This window comes from Falco peregrinus, chromosome 7 (genome assembly GCF_023634155.1).
Source record: "Falco peregrinus isolate bFalPer1 chromosome 7, bFalPer1.pri, whole genome shotgun sequence".
NCBI classification, from domain to species: Eukaryota; Metazoa; Chordata; class Aves; order Falconiformes; family Falconidae; genus Falco; species Falco peregrinus.
In genome coordinates, this window is record NC_073727.1 from 13,012,628 (window position 1) to 13,027,051 (window position 14,424).

General features: G+C 39.0%; 1 protein-coding gene across 3 annotated transcripts in view; it reads right to left on the bottom strand.

The window, feature by feature from the left end:
- The window catches only part of ITSN2 (intersectin 2), an 87,520-nt gene that overhangs the window by 52,252 nt on the left and 20,844 nt on the right, over nucleotides 1-14,424 (bottom strand). For all 3 annotated transcript variants that reach the window (XM_055810661.1, XM_055810662.1, XM_055810663.1), the window contains exons 3-4: nucleotides 2,224-2,316; nucleotides 500-563 (exon numbers count right to left, since the gene is read on the bottom strand). In XM_055810661.1, coding sequence (XP_055666636.1) covers nucleotides 500-563; nucleotides 2,224-2,316 — 157 coding nt within the window. The remainder of the gene's footprint in view (nucleotides 1-499; nucleotides 564-2,223; nucleotides 2,317-14,424) is intronic.

A 14,424-nucleotide genomic window follows, 5' to 3' on the forward strand; every position in this document is an offset into this window, starting at 1 on the left:
TTAAGTAGTTAATATTCTTTAAAACATCATTCAATTTGGTATCTCCAGCAATTCATTACCCCAGTATTTACCTCTTTTTCCATATTATTATTTAAAGTGTTATTTTTTTACCTCTTTTTCCGTGCTATTATTTCAAATATAAAGACAAGGGTTAACAATGACCTTTGTGGCACTCCAACAGGCACTTCCCTCTACAAAAGCCTTGCAATTTATCATTGCTTTTTGTTTGAAGTACTTACTATAGTTTAAAAAGGCTGTGTTCAGAATGATCTCATTTGAATTAACAGCCTAAGAAAGACTTTAAAAAATATTGCTTTTTAATTGTGTTGGTACACATACGGGCTCAATCCTTCCCCTAAATTTAATAAAATTGAAACAATGATTCATACAACACTCCTACTTTGCTGAAAGCCTCCTTAAGACAACACAACACACCAAAGGCAATATTTGAATGCTACACATCTCCCATGTTAAAAAAAAAAAAAAGTAAGTACTTTACCATATTTCAGCAAGAATTGAAGCTGGTAGACCTGATTGCAAAAAAAAGGTACGTGCTTGATCACCTATGATAAACAAAAAAAAAAAAACTGGTAGACTTTTACAGTACAGACATAGATTTTTCAGAAGATCTCAGGACACTTTTGTGGGACCAGATTTTCAAAAGGAACCAGCACGCTAGATGCCAATCTTTCCAGTTTTGTACCACCTAACTCCATCCCTGGTGACAGCAACTGTCAGATACCCAAGTATTCTGTAATCCTGAATCTTTGCTCCGAGAAGTTATTTAAAATAGCTACAAAAAGCTTTAACAGGTCACAAATCAACAGCTGCTAACCATTTAAAAAATGCGAGATTTAAAGAAGTAAAAATGACTGATGATTTAGTCCTGACTCAATTACTTTTACAGGAAAGGCTGAATATGCTATTTCTTTCCTTCTCCTTTATCCACTCTAACTTGAGCCGGTATTGCCTCTCTAGATAATATTCTGTTCCATCAGAGAACATCCACTATTCCAGTATTTCAGGAAGGGGACTGCTGTGCATTCCCATACCAAGTTCCATCAAATGGTACCAATCATGCCATAAACAAATGCATAATAAAACATGGATAGTGGTTTTTATGCTTACCTATGAGTGCATTACAGATGCTTAAAAGCCAAGACTTCATGTTTTTCTGTCAGCTCTTTCTTCCCTTATATTCATACACAACCTTTCACTTCAAGCACTTGCCAAATAATTCATGAAGCCTGCAGACATACGTGCAGGTAAGAGCCCAGATGTGGCCTAAAGGCAGCCCCTGGCACTGCATACTTTTCAGCTGGTGGTAAACACCAGCCTCCCAGTGCCGTTTGGCCAAAGTAGAAGTTATGTATTACTCTGCCAGAAGACATGCATGTTCCAGACAACTTCCCACTCTCTCCTCAGTCCTTTTCAGCCCCAAAAGCTGAAAAGCGAGGACAGTGGAGTCACCAGACAGGGCATTAGCAGATAAGGCAGGTAAGAATGATCAGGGCTGGTCTTCAGTGCTCATCTACACGCAAACAGCAATTAAGTCATCTTTGCCAGTGAACTTGATTCTTTTCTTGGTATCACAAGCAGATTCTTAAATCTAAAAACTGCAAATCCCAAAGCACACAGCAATGTGACCCAATTGTTTCAGAGGAGAAGTAGCTGAATGCAACTGGAACTGACAGCAGGCCACTGCAAAATGCCATTTGCCTATCCAGAACTCACTGAAGGCCCAGGGGTTAATAACTTCCAAGCAGTCATTAACGGGGACAAGCTGTCAGCATCTCCCTCCCTGCCTCCTCCTCCAAGACAAAGATATCTAAACAGCACAGCATTCTCCAACACTGTTCAGACAGAGAAGAGCCACTTCTGGTGTCTCTGGCGTCACTTTCCACAATAGCTACTCTAAGTGCTCCTTGGCAGCCTCCCATCTAAGCACAGATTTTGTCTGATATTGTTTTTTGAAACTAGACAGAATGACAGCACATAACTGCTAGCTTCAGAAGTGACATGGTTAATGAAAGAGCAGTCCTGTGCCAAACTTCAGCCAAAAGCTTGTAGAAGTTTAGTAGTAACCCATGGCTGTTTGCCCAAAGAGTATGGTTATTAATCACACAACAAAGGGCTAGAAATAGGATGTACTTTTCAAACTGTTTTACAGAGATATTTATGTGTACACAGAAGTTAATGTGTAATGCAGAATCTCAGACCAACCTGTAATGTAGCCTCCTGTGGGTTTAAGGCTATCAAACTGCTTGTCATGCTTGGCCCGCTCTTCAGAGGTGATGGCCCATATGTTCGGACCTCCTAAGGGAAAAAAAAAAAACAAAACAACCAACTCCAAAACACTGAATCACCAGATTGAAGACTTTTTAAAAATAAAGCATGTCACTTGTAAAATAAATGCTTGGCTTCTCAAAAGACTAAGTTAGATCTTGACACACCCAGCTCCTACCAGTTTGGCAAGGACGTTGTGAAACACAAACCTGCTTCCCAGATGTGCAAGCACTAGCTGAGACAATCCCTCAGCTAGATTGCTTTACACTTGGCTTTCAAACAAGCTCTGGCGTCCTTCAAAGCTGGTGCAAAGCAGTTTCCTGTTGCTGCTGATTGTCAGCATCCCCGGCAGGATGCACGTTGCTCACCATACCCTGTGTGAACCGAATCCTCCTCTGGTTCGCCGATAAAACAAATGGCATTCAATGTCACTTAAAGGTTCTCACACACAGGGCTAACGCTACAGCTGCCAAAAAAGACTCACGCTTTGCCTTGTCAATACTCTAAAACCAGAATTGGGACTGCTAACAAAATAATGTTGGTTTTGCCTGACAAAGGCGTAACACACTGGGTTGTTGGTTTGGTTTTTTTAAACAGCATACAATTTCAACTCACCATTTTCCAATGCTTAATTAAAAACAAAACAAAACAAAAACACAAGTATAAAACATTACAACCTCAAAGTAACAAAGAGAAATTGCAAGGAATAATCAAGTTTACAGAGCTGTGCTGATATACCAGGCAGAACCAGAGTGGCTTTCAGAAATGCTCCAACCTGATGTGTAAAGGTCAGGGTGTGCGTCCTTTGCAGGAAAAGTAGTTTGCCAGAAATAACTGGGTTTAGGTTTGGTTTTTAAGTAGGAAGAAGATTTAATCAGGAAGTTCTTGACAAATATCTGATTTTTTCAAATCAATAATGCAAGAATTAGCCAAAATTCTGAATGGAAACTCTGGAAACAGCATTAAAAGGATATTACTTCAGAAAAATCCTTCAAAAATACATTCTATTGAGCATTACCACTTCCAAAGAACTGTTAATCTGTTCCTCAAGTATTTGTATTGCTCGCTAAAAGACAGTCAAGAGAATAATTATTCAAATGAGATATTAACAAATTGCTTTAAAAACCACAGCACTTTTAAAGTTGCTATAAAATGCTTCCTCTTTTCCTACATAAACGTAATTTCAAAGCTTTGATTCTACAATATTTCAACAGGTTTCTTACTGTTTCTCAGAGAATAACAAATATACAATATAGAGACATTGATGCTGATAATCATCTCTCATCTGTGTTTATCCATACATGCAAACACATTTTCCAAAAAAAACCTTAGTGTCTCCTCTTATGAAGGTCCTGTTAAGACTGTCATTCTTCTCACACATGTACAAATTCAGTTCTTCATCCCTGCTGCTTTAGTAGGGAAATACAAATAGTTTTTTTTAAAAAAACAAACCAAACCAGAAATTCACTGGGGAGATGAATGACAGAAAAGATGGGAAGGCATTAGAATATCACCTTTATGCACCTGAATTTGGAGTTTTACTTCCCCCTCTTGAGGGTATACCAATTTTCTTTTGTGTGGCCTCAATGAACAGGTCTTCTTGCAGGCTGCACACAAAACTGCACTTCAAGAACTGCCCCTTTTCTCTTCCAATTAAGTGAGTTTAAATAAATCTAAATTAGATATGATAATAAATCTAAAATAGATACAATAATAAATCTAAATAAATCTAAACCAGGTGCCTGAAAGTTGATCAGCAGTGTGAATATTGCTCTAATACACAAATGAGGACAACTTATGCCCAATGGCAAAAATCAGAGTGGCACTTAAATCTTTTTCAAATGTTAATTTTAAGATATGAATGGAAAGTGCATGATGCGGTTAATGCTTACAGAAATTATCTGGACAAGATGAAGAAGTGCTCCTAAAGTTGTCAGCAGCAACTTCAGAAAACCTGACCAGTTCTTTCATTTATGAAAAATAAAATACTAGCAACATCACATTTTCCTTATATGAAATACCATGTTTTGATCATCTTTTGAAACAGGTAGCTACAACACTCCTCAGCTTTTTACAATCACTGACAGAAGGATTAAGATCACTGCAGTATCTTCATGTGGTCAGTGGTTGCAAAGTCCTAGAAATACAGCACAATTCCTTGACTGGAGTTACCACCACCACCACCACAGCCTCTCTAATAAGGAAGCTTCTTTAAACATGTACCAAAATGCACAATTTCATATTATATCTCACAAAGAAGATAGCAACCAATCTTGAAAGTCTTCTAATATATTTCAGCAAAACATCTATTTGAATGAAATCTGGTAAATTAAGTTTCCTCTCCAAATATGAAATTCAAAGCTCCACATGGCATTGTCTCAAATGTTTTAAAATCTTGCAGTTCACAAATCACCAGATTCACACCTCTAACTATTACAACAATTAACATCTCATTCAAGAAGTGTTTCAAGATGCACATTCACCCTTCATTCTCATTTTTGCCTTCATTAACACTTCCCAAGAATCTCACTATTCTTTGCACACTGAATATTTTACACATTTTTGCTCTGAGCTGTGATGGCTTTTCTCTGACACACAGAGTGTCATTGCCCTGATAGCAACCCAGAGCTCTCAAAGGCAGAGGGTGTGGGGTGCATGATGGCTCACAGTACCCCATCTCCAGCTTTGCTGACTCTTACCACCATGCACTTCACGCTGCTGATCCTAGCCAGGTAGATGTGCGTGTATCACCAGTGCAGCCGTAACAGAAGTCCTTTAGACGCACACTTTACTGCTAAAATGACACCATTAGCATAGTTTATTCATTCCCAGATTAAACATGCAAAAGCATTTCTCCAGCAACCATCTCCATGACAGGTTTCTTGCAAGTGTAAGTTTCATTAAAAAAAAAAAAAAAAACAAACCAACAACTATCTTGGACTATAACCCACATTGTTGTAGCCACAAGTGCTTCTAGCATTGTCCTAGCAAGTCAGCCTCAGCAGCTACTGTCACAGCAAAGTGGTAACCACAAACACACATTATCAAAAGTATACTGTGTGGATGTTTCAGAAAACTGAATATATATCCTGAAAAGACCAACCTGCTACTAATTTACTTTCAAAGGCAAGAAGAATTTCAGATTTTCCCTATCCCTGAGGTCAGAGACTTAAGATTATTTTTTTTCTGGTGATTAATTTCACAAAGATATGCTCTCCACTGTTTTTTTTTATAGGCATGGAAGAAAACATAGTAAGTCTTAAAATCCAAAGCAGACCTCCTCTCACGTAATTTGTGTGTTTCACTTAAAAGTAAATATATTACAATATACATACTTTGTAAATATAAATTCAAAACACCTTCAGTTCAGAAAATTTTAGCCACACCTCTCAACACCTACAACGTTCAATAATACTTTGACATTTAAGATGTCTAAAAGGAGATGTAAGAGCATCTTTTAATTTAGAAGACTGAATGAAAACATACTAATTTCCAGTCAGAAATGAGATGGGGGAGGGACAGGGGTAGCAAGGCAGGACTCAAAGTCCTTCCAAAGCTGCGATTCCTTACAAGCTTCTAGAAAGCAATATGTTGGTTTTTTTCCAACAGGAATTCAGATCTAGAGAACAGCACACCTTCAAGTCAGCACAGCTCTCCCAGTCTAACAGTAAGATTTTTGGTGCTTGCCTATAACTGAACAAAGTCCCAGAAAACTAAGTTTTAACCTAACATTGCTTAAGAGAGAGCGTTCCACCATTTTCAGCCTGAACTAGAACAGGCCATTGTTTTATGAATACAGGTTAATAACCACAGGACATTTGTTTAAAAGGAAAAAAACACAAACCAAAACCAACACCCAAAACTTACAGTAGGGATGCACCTGTGTGGGCATTCAAACGCTACCCAACACTTCTCACTTACAAGATTCACTGTTTTTTCCAACTCTCACCCCAACATGCAACAGAAAAACTAAAGAGCACAGCACAAGGGGGAAGGTTAAAGCATTGCGACTGCTTATTTTTAGCTTAACCGTGTGCTCATAACTCTTGCACGTTACCATTTGGTGATATGAAATCTATGTACAGAAAATGTCATTTAAATTATGATTCCTCAAAATACTAAGTAAAAATACCCCGTTGGTCTACCTGAAATTAACACTTTGAACAATGGAGATCACAAGGTCTTGGCAATTCCACAAAGCACGTCATGGAACCATTCTTCAGAGTAATTGCCATGTTTACTTATAGTACAACCAAGGCCATCACAACAAAGACTTGCCACAGACAAAATTAGTTTGAAACTCAGTCCTCCTGTGCAATCACCATCAAAACATGCTACAATCCTCACATATACTGTGGTTGCTCCCCAAAGCTACCACCAGTGGTAAAACTGGCCACTCGGCATCACTGCCAAGAAAAGATTACACTGCCTGGTTTACTAACAACCAAGTTTTGGGCACACTGAACTGTGACAACTTCCTTTTCTTGGAAAGACAAAGCTGCAGGAAGAGTCAAACAGAAGTATCTGCCATCCAAGACATATCATCTAAACTTACCCGGCTTAGCTCAACATTTTTTTGCACCACATGCCTTCAGTCCCAGGGCTGAGAAACATCTTGCCCATAAGCCAGATCCAGCTGAAGGGAACAATTAATTTCGCCCAGAGACATCACTGTTCTTCCTTCCTCACAGCCCCAGACCTGACTCATGGCAAGTCATACACTAATCACAAAACCAAACTGCAGGCATCTCCTCTTTGCAGACACCCCTCTGATCACAGGATGGGGCAAAACGTATGAATCTTCTTGATGGAGCAGTGATGAACCTTTGGCTCTTCAGATGTTCTGAACTGGCACCAGGTAGCAGTGAACTACAATACTTTACACTATCAGACAGATAATCTTCTGAAAATAAAGGACTTGCTTTGACAGGCTGCCAGCATCAGAAATGGAAACACATACTGTTCTTTCCTTAAAATGGTAAGTTGCCATTGAAAAAGAGGAGAGAAAAGAAAGCACAATCCTAGAAGAAAAATGCTCTGTAAGACCTCTGCCACTGGTTGGTACCACCCACAGGTAAAGGGTAGTTGTACTGAAAGCAACACTATTAGCGAAAAGGATAAAGGCAATTTTTCACTTCTGGAAAATCCTAAGATGTTTCTCACATTCTCCAAAGAGCTATGTGTGTTTTTCACTGATAGGTGTTTGTTTTTCTCTAATAAAACCTATGCTCTTATGACCTACAAAGTTAATTAATAGAGATAATAAACCTTAATTGAAAGAGCATTCCTTGTACAAGTCGCAAGGATGAGTGATTATATCACCACCACCTTTTTAACCATCCAAAAAACCTAGCACCAAGCTTCATAATGACTCTAAATAAATATTTATCCTCATGTTTAAAGATGGGGAAATTTCAACACAGACACGCAGCAGTATGCCTTGAGCTGCACAACAAGGGGTTTTCCTTAATGTAATCAGCAATTGCATTACTATATCCCATTAGGAGACTTGAGAGTTGTTTGGTATAAGACTAATAATTCCAGTCTTCCTCTGTCTGTGTTTGTAGGTAAGTTTACCACAGAATTATTTATTACAGATTGGATTTAATGCTCCCAACTGAGATGCTGAATCACACTTCTAATTCTTCCTCAGTGGTGAGTAAACACTCCAGGAGTCTGAAAATACATAGAACATTTTACCATGAGTCTAAATTTCCAGATTCCTTCTGGAATCTTTTTTGTTATTGCTTTTTTCAATATTTACTTCCCTCCTTTCCTGTTGATTCTTTGTCTCAAACATAGGAGAAAATGCTGACTGATAATAAGCACTTAATTCTCATTTAGGTGTGCAAACATGTTATGCGCTACTACTGTGGTAGCTTTGGGTCCACCTCAAAGTACCACCTGCTCTTCCTTGAGGAATGCACCTCCTATTCCCAGCTCCCTGCCAGGTCATGGCAGGAGCCACATGCAACCTCCTTTCACAAGCCTCACAGAGGCTCTCAGCATATTAAGCAACACTGCAGCAAGTGCCAGAGGGAAGGGGTATGTCTACACTTAACAAGAACTTCAGCAGTTTAAGGTACACACAGTTAAAAGGAAACAGCTGTAGCTAAAGCATGTTGAAGAGAAGGGAAACATGTTCCTCCTTCAATTTTGTATTTTCATTAAAATGACAAGAATTGTGCCCATTGAAGCCAGGAGAATTTTTGAAGATTTTCAAGTGTCTCATGTGTTATCAAAAAATAACTGTTACCTGCAGACAGGCTGTTAGATAGCATCAGGCAAGTGCAGAGCTATACAGATTTGGCTGAGAAACACTTGCTTAATTGAGAAGCATGCTTACAGAAACGTGGACAAAGCAGCAGCAGCCGCATTGTATTTTAGTGTACAATTCATATTTTCTACATTATGTACAGGATTTCTAGATATTTTGGTGTACTGGGAATCCTTAGGTTCAGCAGTTCACTAAAATCAAATACTGGGCTCCTTTAAACTAACCACCTGCTCCTACAAAACAGGAGCAGAACTCCGTATGATTTTGCCTGATGATGGTCACTGGCATCCTCCTCCTTTGATACACAAAAATCAATCTGTAAAGGAAGAACATTAAAATTTCTGTGCAATGTAATGATCTCAATGTAGAAACATAATCCTTGCTTTTAGAACAAGTATAATCCGTAAAACAATTTTGAGATACACAATAGCCTAGTCCATGCTAACAGTAAAGATCCACTTGGTTTTCTGGATTTTACAGTGCAACTTGACAATTCCAATATCCTTTATAATAACAGGACAGTATTTCTATACTTTATAAAAATCACAGAATCATTTAGCTCATTATGGCTATCCATTTTCAGAAACTGCTTTTTAATTAAATTACTGTCAAGCTCCACTGAAACAGAAAGCAACACACCAAGAAAAAAAAAAAAAGGCAAAATACAGATACGTAGATGTAGCAAACTGCAGCAATTTTACTTGAAAATGTATAAACAAAACAAAAAAAAAATCTTCTTTAAAGTTTTGTTAGAGCTCCACTAATGTACAAAATATATTTGGAAATAATATTGTGCTGTACTCTCAACAGCACAATAGCATGCTACCTTTTACACTAGTATTCTATAGAATTTGTTACAACTCATTCAGTAGGTTTTTTTGAAGTTTTCATGAAACAGGTTTTCTATTTCTCATCAAAAAGTGCAATTACTGTAACCTACAACATTTGGTAAACTCACACTTTATTCTTGAAAGCTAATTTAACTTTTCTTACAGGAAAAAGTCAGCACACAGTCTGGCTTAAGCCTTCCCCCTATCTAGATTAAACAGTAGCAATAAATATCAAAGTATTTTCTGCCAAATCTGGAAAAACAGTGCCACTGAAATTACCTGTAGTTGTTGAGTTACTAACACAGATGCAGCACATTAAACAAGCCCATTCTTCCATCCAGTGACATATCCACGCCTTTGCCCAGAATCATAGAATTGTTTAGGGTGGAAGAGACCTTTAAGATAGTCTTGTCCAACCATTAGCACTGCCAAGTCCACCACTAAACCCTGCCCCTAAGCAGCACAGCTACACATCTCTTAAATACCCCCTGGGATGGTGACTCAACCACCTCCCTGGGCAGCCTGTTCCAAGGCTCGACCACCCTTTCAGTGAAGGCATCTTTCCTAATCTCCAACCTAAACCTCCCCTGGCACAACGTGAAGCTGTTTCCTCTTGTCCTGTCACCTGTTATCCAGGTGAAGAGACCGACCCCCCCTGCCTACAGTCTCCTGTCAGGCAGCTGTAGAGAGCGATCAGGTCCCCCCTGAGCCTCCTCTTCCCCAGGCTGAACCCCCCCAGGTCCCTCAGCCGCTCCTCATCAGCCCTGTGCCCCAGCCCCTGCCCCAGCCCCCTGCCCGGCTCTGGACACGCTCCAGCCCCTCCACGTCCCCCTGCAGTGAGGGGCCCAAAGCTGAACACAGGGGTCCAGGGGCGGCCTCACCGGTGCCCAGCGCAGGGGGACGGGCACTGCCCTGGCTGGTCCTGCAATTAATACTTTTGGATGGATTTTAGAGACTGGGGGGGGAGAGGAGAGAGAGAAGAAAAAAAGTCACACCTACAAGAGTCTTTCCAATGGAAGGTATGAAAAGTTCAAAGCAAGCAATATTATCAAGGCTTAAAATAAGCCTACTTTACCAAATTCCCCACCACCAGCTGCAAGACCTGCCTCCATTTGTTGTTACAGTAAGCATACTTCCAGCTGACAGCCTTCGTAGCCTTGCTTCCCCATGCAACAGAGAAGACTGAAAATATACTTACCCTTAGTCTAGGACAAGTTAGAATTTTTTTTGAGTGAACTCCTCTCAACTTGTATAGCATCAAAGTCTTCAATGAGGAAAAGAAAGTTCTGAGTCACCATGTTTGAGGAAAAAGGCCACCAGAGCTTAGACAAAACTTTCCTACTTCTGAAAACTGATTTTTTTTTTTATACTGCTGCTGCTGACCAGTATTCACAAAAAACCCTACAACTTAACTAAAAATTTACAAAAGGATAATTTGTTTAATTATTGTCTAGCAAATCTTTGTGAAATGTAGCAAACCTAATACGATTCAGGCGAATTTCCACCTGTGGCAGCTAGCAAACCTTTCCACACTGGGAGAAATGCAGGCAATATAAATACCAAGTAAGAGGATGCAAAATGAACCTTGAAATTAGGTGGAGTATAGCAAATTACTCTTCTACAAAAACATACACTGACATAAAAGTCAGACCAGAACTCTGTTCATGGAGTATTGGATCCTTTATAGTAATTTTTGTACTTCTTGTCATTATCTGGCCATTAGAGTAAACCCAACATTTTTGGGTTCTCAGACTTGAGGAGGAAGTCTTGGACCAGGAGGAAGGCTGATGGGCTATAATTTACAACGGAGAATTGGGATACAGACTTGAAAGAGGAAAAGAGAAGAACCATCAAATTTTTAATAAAGTTACACAGGAAGCGTGGCAGGGAAGCAAAACGAAGAGACATTTCACAAATGTTTGGTAGAATAAAATTAAATTAGGACACAATTTAGGAAACAAAAAACAGCAATGACCCAGCCAGTACAGACAGAATATTCACCTAGCTAAGCTCGTCTGGCACGGAGTGACAGGCTGAGGCAAGCACACAGTGGTACTTCCCCAGTGTAGCTTCTCAGCCCCCAGTGTAGCTCCTGGATCATTAACAGAAGGAAAATCCACTTATCTCTCAATTGCTTAAGGAACTTTTTGGCACCCACAGCTCCTTATGGCTTTCAATGTTTAGTTGACACCTTGCAAAGTGCTCCGTTTGTTTGGTATCTGCCAATGGTATTTTCATTTGATACTGGTTAATTCTTGTGTTATCAGAGATTAATTAACATTCCCTTGCCTACAAAACAGCAAATAACCTTGAGAAGGTGACATCCACTGTATCCACCATCCCCACCATTTCTTTTCCAAGGTGAAATGTCTTAGTCAATGCAATTAACTCCTCATATGGAAGCTGTTCTGTATGGTTGATCATTCCTGTCACCCTCCACTTTGTAATTTCTAGTCCTGACAGAGAGAAAACATGTAGGGAAAACTAGAAGACAACACCAAGCTAACAAGAACAAGAATAAGAGAGATTGCTTAAACAGTACTCCTTACAATGTTAAGATTACGCATTAGCAGAACCTGCGAACTATATCCAGTACGTATATAATACTACTTTACCAGCTCACTAGGGAGTCTGATTTTAAATATAATGAATTAAAATTGTCTAATTTATGTTCACAAGACCTTGTTATCAGTTTATGCCATAGTCCCTAATCCTGGCTCCACGGTGGCTCATAGGGCCACTTAGGGAATAGAATTAGGAACAAAGTTCTTCCCTGTGTATCAGTTTCTCAGCTGTCAGAAACCAGTAATTCTGCAGACTACTTGAGCCAAAAAAAGCACCAAAAACCAAGAAAACCCCAAAACCAACTAAAAAAACCAACCCGCAAAACTATCTAATAGCCATGGCATAGATGCATAGATCCTTCCTCCCCAAGTTCTGATTCCATGTACTTGGAACCTTTGGTTCCAAAGCATCTTGAGACAGTGAGTCCCAAAACTGAGTTCATTATGTGAAACCAACCAACCAACCAACCAGTTTTCTTCAGCCTGCCTTAAGCTCTGTGATTTCACTAGGTATTACTTTACTTTTCAGTTACAAAAAATTAGTGAATATTCTTCCCCTTGTCAGCCTTTTCTATGCTATTATAACTTTACTGATTTCTATCAGATCCTCAACTCAGCTGTCTCTTCTCTAAACTAGAGCAGCTCTAATCATTCAGTCTCCCTTAACACAGGAGCTGCATTCTCTCTTTGGCCCTTTTTCATAGATATTCTTACTCCATGTCTAACTCTAGGTTTTTCCAGAGCCTGGAGTGTAACAGATCCTGGCAATAGCAAAGTGTCTAACTTTCAGAAAGGTGAGCCTGGTGGATGTCAAGTTATCTTCAAGTTAGGTTAAAAAGTATTGTCTGTGTATTTCTTAATCCAGTCTGAATATAGAGAAATATGAGGAGTAATTTTGCTGGCCTTCCAGCCCACATCATCTATATCAGATGCAGTTTATACATTAACACACACACACTTTTTTTCCCCCCCAAGGCTTGAATATTTCTTGTGAAATAGTGTTGTGAAAGCATTATTATTTGTTGCACAGAAAAATTTACCTGTAGCTCTTAACAACATACAAGCATACTCTCTTCCATACTGTTATACTAGTATCAACACACACTGTAACAAGTGCAGAGTTCTTCGATAACGGTGAAACCATGCCTTTCAGGCAATACACGTTTCCTAAACAAACAAAAACTGTACTGCAGAGATCACAAACAAAATTATGGTTATGAGAAATGCAAGGGAAAATGTTGGTACAAGCTTTAAAATACAGCAACTATTATAAAAAAAAAACCACTACTACTTTTGAACAAATTACTTCAATAAACAGGACTAAGATACCTCTTGATATTCAGCTAACCTTACCTGTTCTTGAGACTCGCACACAGAGAACTTCACATCCAACTAAACCACAAATGTTTTTAAGTTATTAAAATATCTTCTCTGAAGGCACCTGCTAAGAATGCCAGTCTTGTGAACAGTGATATTCTTTCAGGTTTCCAGGGTTCCATCCCTTCTAGCTATCTCCATTATGATTTAGGGTTACTGTTCCATTGTAGGAAAACCAACGGATGTCCTAAAGACCTGATGCAGTATATTGAAAAGCCTGAACATGCAAGATTCCTAATTAAAGTAACACAGCATTATAGAAATACATTTGACGGACCACAATGCCTAAAAACGTGTTTATTCTTGCACTATAATTAGTGGGCTAAACCTGAACTCATTCTGCCAATACCAATTAATAACATCTATGGCCTGTTCGAAGTGGCCACGATGATCACAGGCGACATGGAATTCAGTAGAAGTTAAGATGGTACCACTTCACACAATGCCTGTCAACCCTGAACTGCAACAACCACGCAAAGTGGTTTATCACAGTAGCGCACTTCCCAAGCTTCTGGAGTTAAACCTTCAAGGAAATGAAAATTTTAACAGTCAAAGCTCAGACAAATGATAGATATATGTTTCCGAGTCCCTTCAGCTAAGCCTTCAGTCCTCTGGCTCCATATTGGGAAAGTATTTATAGATCTTCTTGTATTATTTGTTTAGGTTTTTATATGCTTTGAAGAAAAAACATCAGAAGGTCTCACTGACATCCAGAATGAATAAAGCAGCTTGCATTATAGTTATTATTATTCCAGATAAAAACCATCCTGGGTTCCCCAGTCTAGCGTAACCTTACCTTACAAAAGCTAAGACATTATACTAACAAAATAAAATCTCAGCAAGACAAAGCAGCTTAAAGTAAGTTAATGGATGAAGACCTAACACTAATCTTCACTAGGTTACTATCTAATTTTTCTTATTTATTTTTTATATTTTAGGAGCATAGGAACAGAAGGTACTTCCAAGGTCACCATGTCCAGACTGCTGCTACTCCAAGAAACCCTAATACATTAACTCCTTCCTAAAACGCAAGCTCTGCCTTAAGGCGATCAAGACTTTTTCCTTGACCATGGTCCAGAACACCACTGCT